This window comes from Hydra viridissima, unplaced genomic scaffold (assembly GCF_058129835.1).
Source record: "Hydra viridissima isolate aposymbiotic clone 2 unplaced genomic scaffold, HvirCarnegie_v1 scaffold_4, whole genome shotgun sequence".
Classification (NCBI taxonomy): Eukaryota; Metazoa; Cnidaria; class Hydrozoa; order Anthoathecata; family Hydridae; genus Hydra; species Hydra viridissima.
This window is the reverse complement of record NW_028324303.1, coordinates 13785490-13803867: the sequence shown is the minus strand read 5'-3', so window position 1 is coordinate 13803867 and position 18378 is coordinate 13785490. Positions and strand designations below refer to the sequence as shown.

At 37.5% G+C, this 18378-nt stretch overlaps 3 protein-coding genes across 3 annotated transcripts; 2 read left to right on the top strand and 1 right to left on the bottom strand.

The window, feature by feature from the left end:
* Positions 1-2811: 2811 nt before the first annotated feature.
* LOC149890014 (uncharacterized) lies at positions 2812-3567 on the bottom strand. Its single transcript, XM_090085214.1, has 2 exons — positions 3562-3567; positions 2812-3441 (listed from the first exon to the last, which is right to left on the bottom strand). Exons 1-2 carry the CDS (start codon positions 3565-3567, stop codon positions 2929-2931), a joined length of 519 nt encoding a protein of 172 aa, XP_089941340.1. The 3' UTR covers positions 2812-2928.
* A 10852-nt stretch (positions 3568-14419) lies between these two features.
* Positions 14420-15451, top strand: LOC149890013 (uncharacterized). Its single transcript, XM_090085213.1, has one exon. The coding sequence runs from the start codon at positions 14420-14422 to the stop codon at positions 15449-15451; it is 1032 nt and encodes a 343-aa protein (XP_089941339.1).
* A 540-nt stretch (positions 15452-15991) lies between these two features.
* Positions 15992-17272, top strand: LOC149890012 (uncharacterized). The gene has a single exon (XM_090085212.1). The coding sequence runs from the start codon at positions 15992-15994 to the stop codon at positions 17270-17272; it is 1281 nt and encodes a 426-aa protein (XP_089941338.1).
* The last annotated feature ends 1106 nt before the right edge of the window (positions 17273-18378 follow it).

The following is an 18378-nucleotide window of genomic DNA, read 5'->3' as shown; positions in this document are numbered from 1 at the left end:
GTTGTTTTATTAACTTTTAAGCATGTTCCTTTTATATTTTAGCATTTTAAGTACTTTTATTGAATTCAGCATCAAAAAAATATTATATATGTTTATTTTCGTATTTTTGCCATTTTTATTTCTTATTTTTTTAAGAAAAATGTTTTTTCAGAATGTTATGAAAACCGGGTCATTTTGGGAAACCAGGTCAATATTAAAATTGCAGTATCTTGTCAACCGCTCAACATTTTTAGCTGAAATTTTATGTGTTAACTTTTCTTTTTAAGATGCAACAGCCAAAGAAATTTTTAAAAAATTTGAGGACCCATGGTTCAAAATTTTCTAAATTTTGGGTGATTTGATGCGGAATTACCCATTATTGACATTTTGAAAATACTAAGTTAATGATCTTTTAGCTGACAAAAGCAAAACATTAATAGCATGGTTTTTACGTTAAAAAATTCGTTAAAGTATGTTTATCTTGCGCAATTTTTTGTGGCAATGAAAATAGCCGTTTTTTGATTTATTAGAATAATCTATATTGATATTATAGAATAAACTATATTGCAAGTAATGTACTTTTGTAATAAATTTAAAAAAGAATTAAAAAGTTTTTTTTCTTAAAAGAAGAACTTTTGAAACTTAGTTCATAGTTGTTCTATCACATGTAAAATTTAAAAAATGTAACCTTCAAAGCGTTTTTTTTTAATAAAAAATACCAGCGTACGATACAATAATAATTATTCATAAATTTTTCTACATTCTCACATTCTACGTTCAACCTTTATTTGAAATCTTCTATTAATTTCATTTCGTTATAACACTTTCGTTACAATACTTTAAAATAATAATGCTAAGGCTTATGGAAACCAGGTCTGTTTATGCGCATTGTAACGGTAATTAATTTTCGTTAAAAATGAAAGCGTTTTGAAAAAAAATGGCGAATATTAGGGCTTTTAGTGGGATTTTTTACAACTTTGACTTCGAATTAGAGCACTTTCCGTTAATTTTCAGGTTCATGTTTTTATATTTTTCTGAATCAGCATAAAATTCTCTATCAGAATCAATTATAAAATTAGGGGGGGGGGGGGGGGGAGAAAGTCGAGTAGCGCCTACATTATTCTACCTGAAGTATATTATATAATATCGATATGTATGTGTGTGTGTTAATATATATATATATATATATATATATATATATATATATATATATATATATATATATATATATATATACACACACACACACACACACATAAATACACACACACTGACTAGAGAGTATATCAAAGGTACTTTAAACTATATATATATTAATGAACTTTTACTTCGAATTAGAGCACTTTCCGTTAATTTTTAGGTCTTTGTTTTTATATTTTTCTGAATCAGCATAAAATTCTCTATCATAATCAATCATTAAAAAAAAAGGGGGGGGGGGAGAAACTGTAGTAGCGCTTAAATATATTGCTCATTAGCAATCTTCTTTCCAAATCTCTATCTTTCAATGAATATGGCACTCATTTAGCTTCTTTTTGGATATTTCCCATCATTGTAAACGCTTACTTACTGCAGCTTCAGCAACTCCTAACGCGTCGGACTTTGTTTTAGAGTTACTGCATGATACTCATCTTTATAATGAATATCTACTCCAACACCTTTTACATTACAAATTTTCCAAAACTTCACAAATATAGAAATAAATTTGATGGTGCCAATAACTTCATCTTTTTTAATGGATAGATGATTTTTAAGTGCAGCAACTGTTTCATTGCTGTCTTCTTTTTTTAAAATGTGAAAAACAATCTAGTTTGGAACAAGAAAGCGGATTTAATAATTGGAAAGCACCTGAGAGAATGAATGTACATGAAAATTCAAAAAACCACAGACAATGCTTTACCCAATGGAAAGAACTGGAAAGAAATTTATTACTACAATAGAGGAATAATTGATGCAGAACTTCAACAACAAATTTAAAGAAAAAATCAAAAGTGGTGTGATATTTTGAAAAGGCTGTTGCACTGCATCAAATACCTTGCAATGCAAAATTTAGCTTTGCGAGGACACCGAGAATCACTTCAATCAAATGCTAACTCAGGAAATTTACTTGGTTTACTGAAACTAGTTTCCAATTTTGATCCTGTTATTAAAGATCATTTAAAATTTGCGGAGAGCCATCCTGGATCCACAACATATCTTTCTCCCAATATTTAGAACGAGTTCATTCACATCATAGCATCCACTGTTCGTGCTAACTTGCTTGAAAAGATACATAAAGCAAAGTATTGTGGGCAAATGTTTGACTCAACTCCAGATTTAGCCCATCGCGAACAAATGTCTGAGGTAGTTAGGTATGTCGAGATCGATTTCGAGAAAAAAACAGTACATATAAAAGAATCTTTCCTTGGCTTTATCCAACTCAGCGATAAGGATGCAGCTAGCTTAGCCCAAACAATATTGGAGCAATTAGAAAAAGACGATATGAATGTAGAAAATTGCAGGTCACAATGCTATGACAATGCTGCTGTTATGGCTGGCCACAAGAGTGGTGTGCATCAAATAATAAAGGAAAAAAACAACCTTGCCATATTTGTCAATTGTGACAATCATAGCCTTAATTTGGTAGGCGTACATGCGGCTAAAGAAGAAGTAATGATGGTTACTTTTTTTGGAACCATCGATGAGCTTTACGTTTTTTTCTCAAGATCAACTCAACGATGGCAAAAACTTAAAGATGCTGTGCCTATTACTTTGAAGTCCGATTCCGATACCAGGTGGAGCGCTAAAACAGAATCAGTAAAACCTGTACACACCTGTAATATTAAGACGACTACATTCTATATACGTTATGTATTTCATCCTCACGTTCATTCGCTTTTACAATTTAAATATCATTTCTAAATTCATTGTGCACAATGAATTATGCACAACGAGCCATATATAGTCATTGAACTACATATTCATTGTGCACAATGAATTACACAATGACGCAACTACAACACCCCTTGATCTCCACATCACAAAGTCTGCATATCTATTCGGAAACTCTTCCTGTCTCTTTTGCACACGCTCTTGAATAGTTACACGATCACTCTTTCTAACAAGAACCGGTTTTGACCTTAAAGCACTTTCTTCATCACTATCACTGTACTCTTCATGCTCTTCGTACTCTACCGACTCTTCGTACTCTACCGACTCTTCGTACTCTACCGACTCTTCGTACTCTACCGACTCTTCGTACTCTACCGACTCTTCGTACTCTACCGACTCTTCGTACTCTACCGACTCTTCGTACTCTACCGACTCTTCGTACTCTACCGACTCTTCGTACTCTACCAACTCTTCGTACTCTACCGACTCTTCGTACTCTAACGACTCTTCGTACTCTAACGACTCTTCGTACTCTAACGACTCTTCGTACTCTAACGACTCTTCGTACTCTAACGACTCTTCGTACTCTACCGACTAAATTGTAGTATGTTTCTTCCGTTTTTTTTTTTTTTTCGCCATTGGTGTCATACGGCCGAAATAGCTTGTAATATTAAGACGACTACATTCTATATACGTTATGTATTTCATCCTCACGTTCATTCGCTTTTACAATTTAAATATCATTTCTAAATTCAATGACTATATATGGCTCGTTGTGCACAATGAATTATGCACAACGAGCCATATATAGTCATTGAACTACATATTCATTGTGCACTATGAATTACACAATGACGCAACTACAACACCTACATTGATGAAATAGTATAAGTTCTTCAGAACTTAATGGTAGACGAAAGCGCGTCAAATGAAACGAAAAGCGATGCAAAGCAGCTTTATAATAGAATTTTAACGTATGACTTTCTCACATTGCTAGGGTTTTGGAACAAGATTCTAGGCCGAATTGACCGTGTTCAAAAGAGGTTGCAGGATCCTAAAATGAACTTTCATAATGCAGCTTTAAGTTTGAAATTGCTCCAAGATTATTTCCAAAGTGAGAGAGAAGTCTTAGTTACTGACTCACTAAAAGAAGGAGTTCAAATTTGTAACGAATGGGGTGTTGAATTTGAAAGACGTCAAAGAAGAAAAAAAAGAATGGATGGCGAAATGTCTAGAGATGTTGGGTTAACAGCAAAAGAAGAAATGGAAAGGGTAATAAAAGGGACTGTCGACCGTCTTTTCAATGAATTGAAAACAAGAAGCGTTCGATTAATGGAAATTGATGAAAAATTTGGATTTCTTCTTGATGTGGAAGGGTTGTGCTTCAATACGGAAATCAATCACTTAAAAGATCAATGTAAAAAATTTGGCGAAGTCTACAGTTCTGATGTGGATGGACGAGAACTGTACGAAGAAATTTTGGACTGTAGAATGCTGCTTACTAGCCGTAAGGAAAAAATATCAAGTCCCGAGCAACTACTTATCAATGATATATTATATATACTAGATGTCTAACTTGCGGGATTTTATTGGACGAAAAGTGAAGCCGCTTTTTTTGTTTACAAATTGAATCCGCCATTTGTAATAAGGGCAAAAACTAAATCCGCCATTTGTAATAAGGGCAAAAACTATATCCGCCATTTGTAATAAGGGCAAAAACTATATCCGACGTGCGAAATAAAAGTTAAAAATGCTCGTTTTTGCCCGAATTAGAAATGGCTCCCACGGCTTCACTTTTCGGATCGAAGTTAGACATCTAGTATATATAATATATCATTGCTACTTATGTTTATAGTTGAATATGAGTAGTATATATTTGCGGGTTCTGGCGCATTGATACCGTAATATATTGGGGGGTCTCGATGTTATTTCCAAGATGGCGCCGGTTGTAAATATAAAAATAATCACGTTATTTGTATATTTGTTTTTTTTTTATTCTGTCAGCCTTTTGAATCAATTTTCTTACCGTGTTTTGTAGTGTCCGATGGCGAAGGTGGTGTGATCATTTTGGATGATAAAAATATTGAATTTAAATTAAGAAATTTCTTAGTATTTTAAAAAATGGAAGATATTGTTGAAACTGTTCCTGAAGACTTTGAGCAATGGGATTCAGATCGAGTGGTGAATTTTTTAAACGCTCAATTTTTTCTCATTTATTGCAATGGGGAATTTGGCATTGGAAAAAAAATTAACTGCATAAAACAACTCGCTCGTTGGTGTCGAATGCATCCAAAGGTTAAAGCTCACAATAGCGTAAATGTTACGTATTCGAGTAAAGTGTACTGTGATGAAAAATGCAAGTGTTGATTTAAAAAAATATTTTCTTATTTAAAAAATGTTTTTTGCGCGAACAAAGCATTCAGGTGAAGTGAAAGCGTTGTTTGATCTTTTGTTCAAAAACATGAGGATGGTGTGTATGAGAATCAGTAAAGAAGGTATAAGTGTGAGAACAAAAACAACAATAAATTTAATGTTTGATGTGAATCTTTTTGCAGATCAGTTTGATGAGTACGTGTTTGATTTTGAGGAACCGTTACATGTGGGTGTTGAGAGTTACGTGAGCAAGGTGTTTAAAACGGTAAAAAATGGAAGCGAGTTGACTTTGTCGATTTTGAGTGCGGGAAGTTTTGAAATCGGCGTGAGAACTTTAGACCAATTTGCGTATAATATTAAGGTGGCGACGGAAAGCGTTCAAAACGTGAGTTTAAGTGAGCGTTATTCTTTTCGGTCAAGTAGAAGAGTTTCGGCTAGTAGGTTTAGCGAAATGTGTACGATGGTGAAGCCGACATCGGAATTTAGAGTGTGTTTAGAGAAAGGGATGTTGATATTTTCAATGGAGACAAGCGGTGTTATTAGTGAGAGTTTTAAGTTTGGAGAAGAGAGCGACGATAAGAAATTTGATTTGGTGCGTAAGTCTGATCAGCTGTATCGGGTTTCAAAAATCGTTTTTTTTTCGAGCGTGTTGGATGTGCATGTGGGAGAAACGTTAATGATTTCGTCTGAAGGAGAATTGGTAACGATAAAAGTATATTTTCTATGATTCTTCGAATTTTTTATTCTTGTTGGATAAAAAATTAAAATTACAAAGAATCTACAAAATGGATCCGAGAATGGGTATGCTATTAAAGGGTGAATTGGGACCGAGCAGTAAACCAAGACCGGAGAATTGTTCTTCTTCTCCAGAGCCTATACGATCGTATGCTTTTTTATTCTTGATGTAAAGCCCATCGCCTTGTGTGTTTCCATTCCAATGGTTGAGGTATATGCCTGATCCAAGTTTGGAAATTTTTAGTCCTTTTCCTCCTTTTCTGAGGTAAATGACTCCGCGCCCAGCAATTTTGTCGACTAAGGCAGAGCCGGCAGAAGCTCCGACTCCACCTAACAGTCCAGTGGCAAGAGCAGGAACGACTTTTGTGGCGATGGTGCTTCCGATCATTCCTAGTAAAGGTAAAAGGGCACCGATGAATCCTCCTTCTACTTTTGCGTTGTATGCAATTTGTTTTTTGCTGAGTTTGAGCGTGACGCCTTTTCCAGCTTCATAGGCTTTTGCAATTTTGTTGAGTTGGGTTTGAGTGACAGCAAGAACATGTTCACCGTTCAAGTCTTGATGAGTGAGTTTTATGCTGGTTTCAGTTTTATCATGTAAGGCTTTTTTAATTTTGTCAGCTTGTCCTTTTGAAATGTTGATACTGATCTTTTGATACATTTTTAATAGAAAAAGAAAATTTTTTTTCTCAGATTCAACGACTGAAAGCGCTTCCGGAGAAAAGATCGTGTAGAGTGGATGAGATTCTTTCTCTGATGTGGTATCTGACAATGATGTCTTCTCCTCTAAAATCGATCAAGTGATCATCTTGATCAACGATTTGTGTTTCCATTCTTGAAATTTTGCTGATAACGATGGGAAGGTAGATGAGGTGAAAAGGTTTTTCAACAATTTTGGTTCCGGGTTCAACTTGTGGATAAAAGGAGTAAATGTCGTTTGTTGATTTTCTGTCTAAATAGGAGGAGCCGATAATGTCGTTTGTGACTCGAATGACTGCAGTTTCTTCAATTCTTACGATGTTTTCAGACTCGTAAGTGCTGATGACACTAGTGACTTTATTGGGATCAACAGGGTCTTCTTTTTTTTCGACGTAGGCGTATTCGTTTTTGTCGAATCCAAGGAGAGTACCAATGCTGTTATTGACGTTAAAATCAACCCAGTATCTTGTCGTTGCTGTAGGCTTTCCAAAAGTCAATACGGCTTTGAGCGAAGACTCGTTTGCTGTGATGACAACACCGTCCACTCTGTACAAGCTTCCTGTTTGTTTTTGCATTTCAGCTTGAAGGTAATCGTTGAGCTGGTTAATTTCGTATGTTGCTTCTTGAATGTAGATGGTGTAACTGTTTGATCCAGCGTTTGGACTGTATCTAAAAACGTTATTTTCAGAGGTGATGTTGGGATAGCTTCGATAAGTTTCGAGTCCGACGAGCGCCATTTCATACTGTTTGTTCATATCCAGCTCGATGGGTTTTTCAAAGTATGTTTTGATGGAGCTGTTGGATACGGTGGGAAGATCTTGTTTAGATTTGGTAAGCAAATAGAATCCAGACATGTTTTTTATACGTTTGGAAAATAAAAATCGTCCAACCCGCTTCTGTATTTTCCATGGTCTTTTTTGGAGGATAAATCAATGACGGCAAATCCATGGGGTTGAGACCAGCAGTATTTGCAAAACTTTTTAAATTCTTCTTTTTTCATGTCGCTTGAAACGTGATCTTGATAAATGTGGTTGATGTTTTTATCGTCCTGAGGAAAGAGGCAAATAAAGTTGGCATTTTCTCGGATGGTTTGTCTAGGGAGCAGGAAATAATTTTGAGCGAGGTAAAAGCAGTCCACGTTAGAGTGTCTTCCTCGGATGTAATATTTTTCGCATTTGTTTTGTTTGGTGAGTTGCAAGTCATCAAAGATCATCAAGTTGTTTTTGGACGAGTCTAAGGCAGCGGGTTCAGGCACGTCTTCTTCATTTTCGAAAAATTGACATTCCATGTCTGTTTCTCCGTTCCATTCTTTTAATATTTCTTCAATGACGTCTTCAGGACTGGATTTTAGCTGTTCAATTTTGCTTTGAATGTTGAATAATTGAAGAATGACTTCTTTTGGCAGTTTCTTTTCAAAGGCTTTTTTGAGTATTTTGTATTCGGGCTGGAAAAGGGATTTGCCAAAGACTTGCAAGTGGTTATAATCGAGCCATCCAGGTCTAAGCAGTAAATTGAGAAGCAAGGTTGTTTTTCCGCAACCGGATTTCCCGACGATGATTCCTCGAATGCTTCTTGGTAAAAACTTGTTGTTGTATCTTTTGGTTTTTCCGATATTCCATGACAAATCAATGACTTCCATTTTGTAATGGACTTAAAAATTTTTTCTTGTGTGTTTAAAAATGTACTGTGTCAAATGCAAAAGAGAAACTGAAACCATTCACTTGAAAAAGGAGATGACAAAAAACAACAGACCTATGCTCAAAGGAACCTGCGACTCTTGCGGAACGACGAAATGCAAGTTTATTGCTAAAGATGCTGTCGAGACAACAAAAGGAGGTGACTTGGTGGAATCGATCAACACGTTGTCAAAGAAAATCAAGCTTCCGTGGGCAAAATTTCCGGGAGAAATGCACCTTCCTGGGATGAACTTTGCAGGACCGGGAACCAATTTGGATAAAAGGTTGACATCCACAGACATGTATCAAGAGTAGAGCAAACCGGTGAATCGAGTGGACAATGCAGCGTATCACCACGATTTGGCTTACAAATATTTAAACGATGTTAAAAGCAGGAATGTGGCTGATCAAATGATGCTTGAAGAAATGAATTCGATTCCTAACCTAACCCAAAGGGAAATGAACGAAAGAAAGCTCATTGCGCCGGTGATCAAAGCCAAAGCTAAATTTGGACTGGGTGTCCATGGATCTGAAGGATCTAAAAAAATCAAAGATTTTTCCAGGAATCCAAAGGATTCTAAAAAAAAAAAAAAATGCCTCTGAAATGGACGGATCAGCTTGCAGAGGAGCTTCATAAACCGGTGATTCATCATTTTAAAAGAAGAATGGTGATTGTGAGCGACATCGACGAAATATGGGCTGCTGATTTGGTTGACATGCAATCGTTTTCAAAATTCAACAACGGCGTCAAATATTTGCTCATGGTGATTGACGTGTTTTCAAAGTATGGATGGATGGTTCCGTTGAAAAGCAAAACAGGCCTTGAAGTGGCTGAATCGTTGAAAAAAATCTTCAGTGAAAGAAAATGCGTCAAATTATGGGTAGACAAAGGAAAAGAATTTTACAACAAGCACGTGAAAGCGTTGGGTGTTCAATTGTACTCTACTGAAAAAGAGGAAAAAAGCTGTGTCGTTGAGCGATGGAACAGAACGATGAAAGAGAGGATGTTTAAATATTTTTCAGCTAACAACACCAATAAATACATCGACGTATTAGATGAGATGGTGAAAAATTACAACAACACAAAGCATTCTTCCATCAAAATGACACCAGTGGAAGCTAGTGATGAAAAGAATAAAGGTAGGGTATGGTGGAATCTGTATGGAAAGGATCAAGCATTGCCAGCAAAACCGAAATTTTCAATGGGTGATCAAGTGCGGATTACCAAAAAGAAGTCTCATTTTGAAAAGGGGTATACGCCGAGATGTACTGAAGAGGTTTTTACCGTGTCAAAAGTTCAGTACACGGATCCTCCTACGTATAAAATTGCTGATGCTCACGGTGAAGAAATTCAAGGCACTTTTTACGAGCAGGAGATGCAAAAGACGCATCAGAGCATATTCAGGATTGAAAAAATCGTTCGCAAGACCAAGACCAGATCATTGGTGAAATGGTTGGGATATCCAGACTCGGTTAATTCGTGGGTGGACAATAAAGAGCTGATCCGTTTGCTTTCGAGCGATATTGCTCATTTCCTTGACAAAAAAAATTTTCGAGTCCATTAAAAAAAATGAGCAAGATGATGGTTTTGTTTGAACCCTTTATCAACGAGTACCTTAAGACGGAGGATTACGAGGAGTCGTATTATTATTCGCCTTATGAAGAAAAGTACCATTACAAGTTCTACAGCTTCGAAAATGATTTGGATTTCACCATTATTCGTCGAATGGATGAATTTGAGTTGAAAATAAAATGCGGAGAGGTTCGTTTTGAAAAAAGCGGGATGACATCCAAAGATGTGTTTGAGTATGTTCGAAGAAAAATAAATAAAATCAAGGAGCAGAGTAAAGTAAAAGCGTTGGATCCAAAAAGGATTTAAAAAAAATTTCTTTCCCATTAAAAAAGATGAACTTTGTGACGATTGAGAATTTTGATAAGAGCAAATTATTGGCTGGGGAGGTTTACGGAGCCACAAGACCTATTCAGTATCAAAAGATTCCGCTGTATTACGAGTATGCAAATGGAAAAGCTCCTTTTATTTTAAGAACCCCTGTTTTGTATTCTTTGGGTGTGTTTGAGAATTTGGATCCAAAGACAAAAGAGCTGACGGGATATTCCATGTCTTTTGTTTCTCATGAGGAATCAGAAGAAGAAAAGTTTATGGAGGTGATTGAGAAAGTAACAAAATTTCTTCGTGAGCAAGTCGTTCTTAAGACAGCCTTGTTGAAGAAAGGAGGAAGAACAAAAAAGATTATGGTAGATGATTTGTCCATTTTTAAGAAAAATTCAGAAAGTTCATCTTCCATTTTTTTCGGAAAGTTGTATACAAAAGAAAAGAGAATTACTTCTTTGTTTTGCAAAAAGGAGTGTAAAAAACTTGTCATGGCAGATCCATTGAGGTATGTTCGTCAAAGATGTTATGCGATTGCGTCTTTAAAAATTGAAGGTGTTTTTATTGGATCGCAGGTAGAGTCCATTCAAGTCAAGCTTCCAGAGGTGGTCATCATGAAAAATGCTCCTGTGTTGGTTCAAAGCATCATGGGTGATTTGGATTTAGATGAATCTGACGAAGAATGATCCGTGGAAATCACAAGTGATTTTTAGATTCTTCGAATCCATGGAAATTCTTCGAATTTTTAAATTTTACACGAATTTAAAAATGATCAACGTTGAAGGAATTGTACTACCTAACAAGGCTTTAACCAACTTTCAATTAATAGATGCTGCAAAACAGTTAAAACTAAAAAACTTTTGTGGAGTTCTTGAAAGAGATACATTGCCGAAAAAACCGAGAAGAAAAGAATGCGGTATTGTTAACACGGGTGATTCAAACACAGGAGGATTTCATTGGGTGTGCTGGTACAAAGACGGTGATAAGAAATTCAGCTTCGATTCTTACGCTCAACCTCCTCTTGTTGAATTGGTGAAATATCTGAAAAGCCCTGTTTATTACAACAGCGAGCAAGTTCAGTTTGGTCATACTTCTTACTGTGGTCACTTGTGCCTTTACGTCTTGAAAAATCTACAGGAAGGCTCTGACTTTCAGGACGTTCTCAATACCTTGTGGTAAAAAAATAAAATCTGAGGCATATAAAAATGATTGACAAATTTGGTAGATCAGAATTGGGTCGTTATTTATACAACCCTTATTCAACCTCTCTTTCAAGCGATCTGTATGTCAGAACAGATGGAAACAGCACCATCATTGCAGACTTGGATTTCAACTCTCACAAAATCATTAATTTGGCAGAACCGACCACTTCGCACGATGCAGCCACTAAAAATTACGTGAACACGCATGCGTCAGGTGGAGGATCATCGATCGGAACAGCAGACTTGGATTTGAATTTTCACAAGGCGATCAATTTGAACGAACCAACAAATTTGCATGACGCCGCAACAAAAAATTACGTCGACGTCAGCTCGAGCATGAATGTGAAAGTGGACGGATCGAGCACGATCACTGGAGCCTTGGATTTAAATAGCCACAAATTGATCAACGTTTCCAATCCAACGGCTTTAAAAGACGCTGCGACAAAAGGATATGTGGACACCAAAGTCGCTTACAACAATATTTCTTACGTCGACATCAACATGACATCACACAAATTGACCAATTTGGCGAAATCCACATTAGCTTCAGATTCAGCCACCAAAAATTACGTGGACACTCATGCATCAGGAGGAACGACAGACTTAAATTTAAATTCTCACAATTTGATCAACGTGCTCGATCCGATAAACGCACAAGACGGAGCGACAAAAAGTTACGCTGACGCTTTGACAAAAAAATCCAATTTTTTAGGATTTGTTCCCAATTTAAGCTTTTCATCCTTGGGGTTAAAGTCTCAAATTGTAGCAGGATCAACCACCGCACCAGTCTTCACCTATGCAGACGGTCCTGGAGTTCTGAGAAGGCTGTGGTTGGCTTTATACAGCACATCTGGAACAAATGTTCCTGGTCAAGTCTTCATTCAAATATTAGCTGACGGAGAGCTTCTAGTCGGAAACAGTTCAACATCCACGGAAGGAATAGGAATAAACACCACTGCCCTTGCTTGCGACTTGCTCTTTTCCCCTCTCGGTGGCTCATTTTACGCCAACTCATTGCAAGGTTGCAACATGTTCAACACCACTTCCTTGGGAGGATATTTCACACTCGACTTGCCGTTTGCAACAAACCTAACCATCAAGTTGGTCAATAATAATGCTGCTGCCATCATTTACTGGATTCAACCCTTCATTTCCACATTCACCACCATCCCTCCTCTCCTTTCCTCTGTTAAATTGTACTCGTCAACGTTCAGATACCTCAGCACCACTTACGGAAACGAATATGTTTTGCTGAACACCAATGGAAAAGGAAATGGCGTTTTTCTGAAATATATCAGGATGCACATCATCGGCTCTTCTGGAAACTGGTGGGAGTCACGAGTCAGAATGTACGACGGAAATACATCTCCAGGCAATGTCCTCAGTCCATGGACACCTTACAATGCAAACAACTACAACACTTTCTCTGGTTATGACGCCAACAGCAAATGCATCTTTTCCTCCTCAGGATTGGAAGATTTTTACTTATCCTCATGGAACGGAGCAAATTTGACTTCCTTTAACAACAAGTCGACTGGGCTGCTGTACCAGTCCACCGCATCCATCGGATCCACCACCACCATCTCTTTTTACAGAAATTTCGGAGAAGCTGACTCCATGCCCAGCGTTTCATCCGGAAGAAGGCTTGTCGTCACTATCAACTCAGGTGATGCGCAAGTCGGTCAATCTGGAAGCTTTTACCTTCTTCTCGGTCAAGTGTTTTATTACGCCTATAAATGAACTAAATAAATTTCAGCACAACTAAAAATGTCAGATGAAATCGAAGCGATCTTAAGAACCTGTGAAAGACTTTTGATCATTGTAGAAACTAAAGAAAGGGTTCGATGGTTGCTTGAAGAAGAAGACGAGGATGAAAAAGAGAGAAGAGAAAGATTACGAAAAAAGTTTCCTTCACTGTTAAAAAGATGAGAAGAATCATTTGTGTTGACGAGAATAATATGAAAGGCACCGTTTATTTTAACGATCATTTGGATCATCCTCCTAGACGGCTTTGTCGTCGTTCCAGATGTGAAATATTTGCTCAAAGAGATATCAAGTTGAACCGTTTATCCAAGCAGACGATTGTTTTTATGTTTGGTATTAAAGTGGATAGAGGTGTTGCTTTGGTGAATTTGAGACATGCGAACAATTTAAAGCTGAATTATTTCAGTCACTTTTTAATTTTTTCAGAGTCTGTGGATAACGTCTTTATGGAAATTTATAACAGAAGCGATAAAGACGTTGTGATTAAAAAGGGAGAGAGCCTTTGCATTGTGAATTTCTTCTGAGTCCTCGCCAGGGAAGAAATTTTTTATTTTTCCTTAATAAAAAATGGATTTAAACAGTTATAAAGAAATATATCCAGTTCTTCCAACGGCTCCATTGGATGATTCAGGGCACGTTTACCGTCTTCAAAAGATAGGTGAGATTCAGAAAGAGATTGACAACGAGAGAAAGAAGCGAGTTCATCTCAGCAAAAAGTACCATCGCGTTTTCAGGATCATTTCGAATGTGGACAATGCGATGCAGGGATTGTGCATAACATTGGGTGCGACTGGAATAGGACTTTTGTCCACGATTATTGCCAGTCCAGTAGCGATTGCGTGTGAAGGTGTGGCTATTGGATTGGGTTTTTTATCGACTGTTGGAGGCCAAGTGAATAAAAGGATTGCCTTGAAAGCGGAAAAGCATGAGAAGATCAAAGTGTTGGCAGAGTCCAAATTGAACACGATCAGCGAACACATTTCGAAAGCGTTGATGGACAATAAAATAAGCAATTCAGAGTTTCAGTTGATTCTTGGTGAGCTTCAAAAGTTTAAAGAAATGATGGAGGAGATACGAACAAAAGCCAAAAACGGAATCGATGACTTGGCAAAAGAGACACTGATCCAAAAAGGTCGAGAAGATGCCATTCAAGCGTTTAACAACTTTTACAAAAAGGGTGAAAAATCATAGATTTACCAGCTCTGAAAAATAATTTCTATCGTATTTTAAAAACCATGTCTTTTTTTAAAATACAAGACCCCAATAAAAGAGATGAAATTGTGAAAGAAGTGAATGAGAGGAGAAAGAGGATTTATCAGAACAGCATCAACGACAACATTTCAGATGCAAATTTTCAGATGGATGTGAGCAAGTTGTTTAAACCGCTCATCCAAAGCAACAAAAAGACGCTCAAAAAGATAAAATCCGATATTAAAAACGAGGTTAAAGACGAGATGATGACGCCGAATCAGTCTGAGTTTAAACCTAAGTTTAAATCTGAGCCTTTAGACTCGACAGGAGAGTCTTCTATTCTTCCTGAGAACGATCAGTTCATAAAAAGTTTGATGGAGCTAGATTCAAGAGCAAAATCTAAAAGAAGCTTTAATAACAAGTTTGAATTGAGCAAAAGCGAAGATCAATATACGATTGGAAAAATGGGAGTGATGTTTGAAGGCAACGACATGATTGTTGGAGGTGAAAAGTATGAAGGCACAAAAGGTCTTTGGGAGTTGATGACTAATCCAAACGTTTCAAAGGACGTTACAGCAGAAGATGTGGCTAATTACTCGAAAATTTTAGTAGAGAGTGAAGCTGTAAAATCGGATGCGAGGTATAACAAGCCCAGAGCTTCAGAGATGGAAAAATACAATCAAATCATCATCCCTATTAAAAATGAGCTAAAATCTCGAAAAGATGACGGCTCCGTATCTATTGCAAAATTGATGAGATTTAGTGAGAAAAAAAAATTACATGATTCTATTTCAGCTCCTTCTCGTTACGATCTTAAAGAGCTTGATAAAAGGCATGCTGAATCTGATAAATACGATAAAATAATAGAGCGTATTTACAAGGGAAAGAAAGGTTCAGGAGTGATTGTTCTCCCGAGCGATCCGAATGCGTTGGTGGAAAAGCTTGAATTGAGCGTGGCTGCTTGTCGTGCTGGAAATACAGGATCGAGAAATGAAGCTGTGAGCATTTGCGATGAGTTGTTGAGACAAAAAGTGATAAGCAAAAACCAGTACAAGTCAATGATGAAAGTTATCTAAAAATTTTTTTTCGTGTATTTAAAAAATGATCATTTACAGTAACAGATATGTTAAGAAACACGTTGTTGGAGGAAGCGGAATCATGGATACGTTTCGAAACTTTTTAAAAAGAGCAGCAGCGTCTAGCGCATCGAGAGCCGCTTCAACTTTGGCTCAGAAAATGGCAAAAAGCGAGTTGGGAAGTGAAGCGATCACCGCTGCCAAATCAGCTGGTAAAGAATTGGCTTCTTCGGCGATTGTGACTGCAAAGGATGTGGCTATTGATCAAGGCAAGAAGGCTTTAGAAAAGGTGTATGCCAAGACTGGAACTCCTAAAAATTCTTCGAATCCTCAAAAGCTGACTCAAAAAAGCAAAGACATTATTTCAGGGATGGTTGCAGCAGCTCCAAAAGCTCAAAACGTCAGCAGCGATTATTCCTCTCTTGGAGGGTCTCTTTCCAAGAAAAACGCCATCCGGATCCAAGACCTCGTCAAGATGGGAAGAGGGCTTAAAATCCCATGAAGAATCAGATGAAAAATTTTTTTCTTTGGTATAGAAAAATGGCAGATATTTTAAACATTACAGAAGAAGTCATCGTCGATGAGACCATTGAAAGAAATGAGTTTCACGAATATGAGCCGGTCAGCATTAATTTAAACACTCCCGGTGAGATCAGAATCAACATTGAGCAGCAAGATTTGTTCACGCATCCTTATGAGTCGTACCTTTTGATTGAAGGAAGGTTGACCAAAGCGGACGGAACCTCCTATGCGGATGCAGATGCAGTTGCTCTTGCCAACATTGGTATCATGCACCTGTTCAGTCAGATTTCTTACCAGTTGTCGAATCAGGAGATTGAAACCGTATACAGTCCAGGTCAAGCTAGCACCATGCTGGGTTTCATAAAATATCCTGTAGAGTTTCAAGTGTCAGAAGGAATGAATCAGCTGTGGCAAAGAGACACCACTGCCCTTGCTGATCTTGCAAATAATAGCGGTTTTAACGCAAGACAAGACTACATCATTAAGAAGCCAGCGGATAAAGGCACCTTTTCATTTTGCATTCCTTTGAATCACATCTTTGGCTTTTGCGATGATTACGAAAAAGTTCTTTACGGATTCAAGCACACCATAACCCTTGTGAGAAAAAGCGACACGGATGCCATTTTCAAGAGCGCAGACACAGCCGCAGGAAAAGTCACCTTGAGCAAACTGTCTTTGTTCATGCCTCATGTCAACACATCCGTCATGGCAAGCAACAATTTGTACAAGCTCATCGAGTCCAAAGTGGAGGCTCCATTAGTGTTTAAATCTCGACAGTGCGACACCATTGCTGTTCCAGTGTCCAATACGTTCAGTTGGAGACTGAGTGCAAGATCGGCCAGCGAACGACCGAGATACATCATTGTTGGATTCCAGACCAATAAAGAAGGCAGTCAAGATTTAAATCCATCCGTTTTTGACCATTGCAATTTGAAGAACATGTATGTCACCTTAAACAGCGAGAGGTATCCTGCTGTGGATTACGACATTGACTTTAACAACAACAAATTTTCAAGGATCTACAGAGACTCGTGCAAGATTTTCCACAAGATTTTTGGTGTTCACGAAATACTCGCTCAACCCAATTTGACAGCTCAAAATTACAGGTACATTTGTCCTCTTTTCTGTTTTGACGTGAGCAAGCAGGCTGAGAGGTTAAAATCAACCGTGTTGGATGTGCAAATTAAGGCTGTCTTCAATGCCAACGTTCCTGCAGACACTCAGGCCTTTGCCATTGTCATTTCAGACAAGCTGTTGGCTCTCAAATCTGACGGCAACAAGATGAGCGTCATTTATTAAAAAAAAAATGGACATTTAATAAAAAGATGAAATATGTGAAAAAGGATTTGAAAAATTTACTTATCGAGAATGGCGTTTCGAAAACGTCGAAAAGCAAAATGGGTTTGGCGATGATTGCGCTGGAAAACCATTTGATCGACAAAAATGCGATGATGGAGGATGTCAAGCCGATCGATCCCAAATACGAAAGACTGCGATCGATTCGAAACCATCCCGTGACTGTGAAGATGACTCATGCAGAAACAGGGGAGGTGACCGAATATGGATCTCTTTACAAACCGATGAAAGAGACGGGACACGGCAACAATTATTTTGAGAAGCGAAACGGAAAAATAGATGAAAAAGGAATTAAGATCGAGATCGTTAAATAAAAAATGACGTTTCACCCGTTTTTTCTGGAGTGCAGTCTAAGAGAGACTGATGAGAAAAAGAAAAAGCAACTCGAGGTTCTTGCGTTCAGATCCGTGGAAATTCTAAGACGGTTCAAAGTTCCTGAAACGTACAGCGATGAAAAAAGAGACGAGCTTTACGCGATGCTGTGGGAAGAAAAAGAAGAGGACGACTTTTCTCGAATGGAGAAAAAAATCAAAGAGCACAACAGAGAGTGGGTTCATTTGAGCAAGCAAGAAAAGCTGAGAGCGATCGACAAGCGCGTTCTTGAAATGGACTTCGATTTGGAAGAAAAGAAGAAAATGTCAGCAAAAATGAAAATGGAGACGATGCTTCAAAAATTCGAATGCTTTCCTTTTTGCTGAAAAAAAAATTGAATTCGAGTTAAAAAAATGACGCAGCAAAAAAAAGATGGAGCAAATACGAGAGAAATTTATTGCACTCAGAGAAAACCCGACTTTGGAAGGTGTGATAATCTTTCAACTTGACGTGATGAAAGCTGGAAAAGAAATATGCGATGAACTAGAGGATGATCTGAATGAAGTCTTAAAAAGGATTCAAAATGAAAATGAATCTGATCTTGATTTTTATAATAGAATGATTGAATCGGCTTCAAGGATTAAAAATCAAAGACAGAGTCCTTTCATAGCACGAATGATTGCACTAAGAGAAAACCCAACGTTGGAAGGTATGATTGCTCTTGAAACAGACATGGA

Excerpts from the sequence above, each read along its gene's own strand:
- LOC149890013 (XM_090085213.1), top strand. The coding sequence starts at position 14,420 with ATGTCTTTTTTTAAAATACAAGACCCCAATAAAAGAGATGAAATTGTG.
- LOC149890012 (XM_090085212.1), top strand. The coding sequence starts at position 15,992 with ATGGCAGATATTTTAAACATTACAGAAGAAGTCATCGTCGATGAGACC.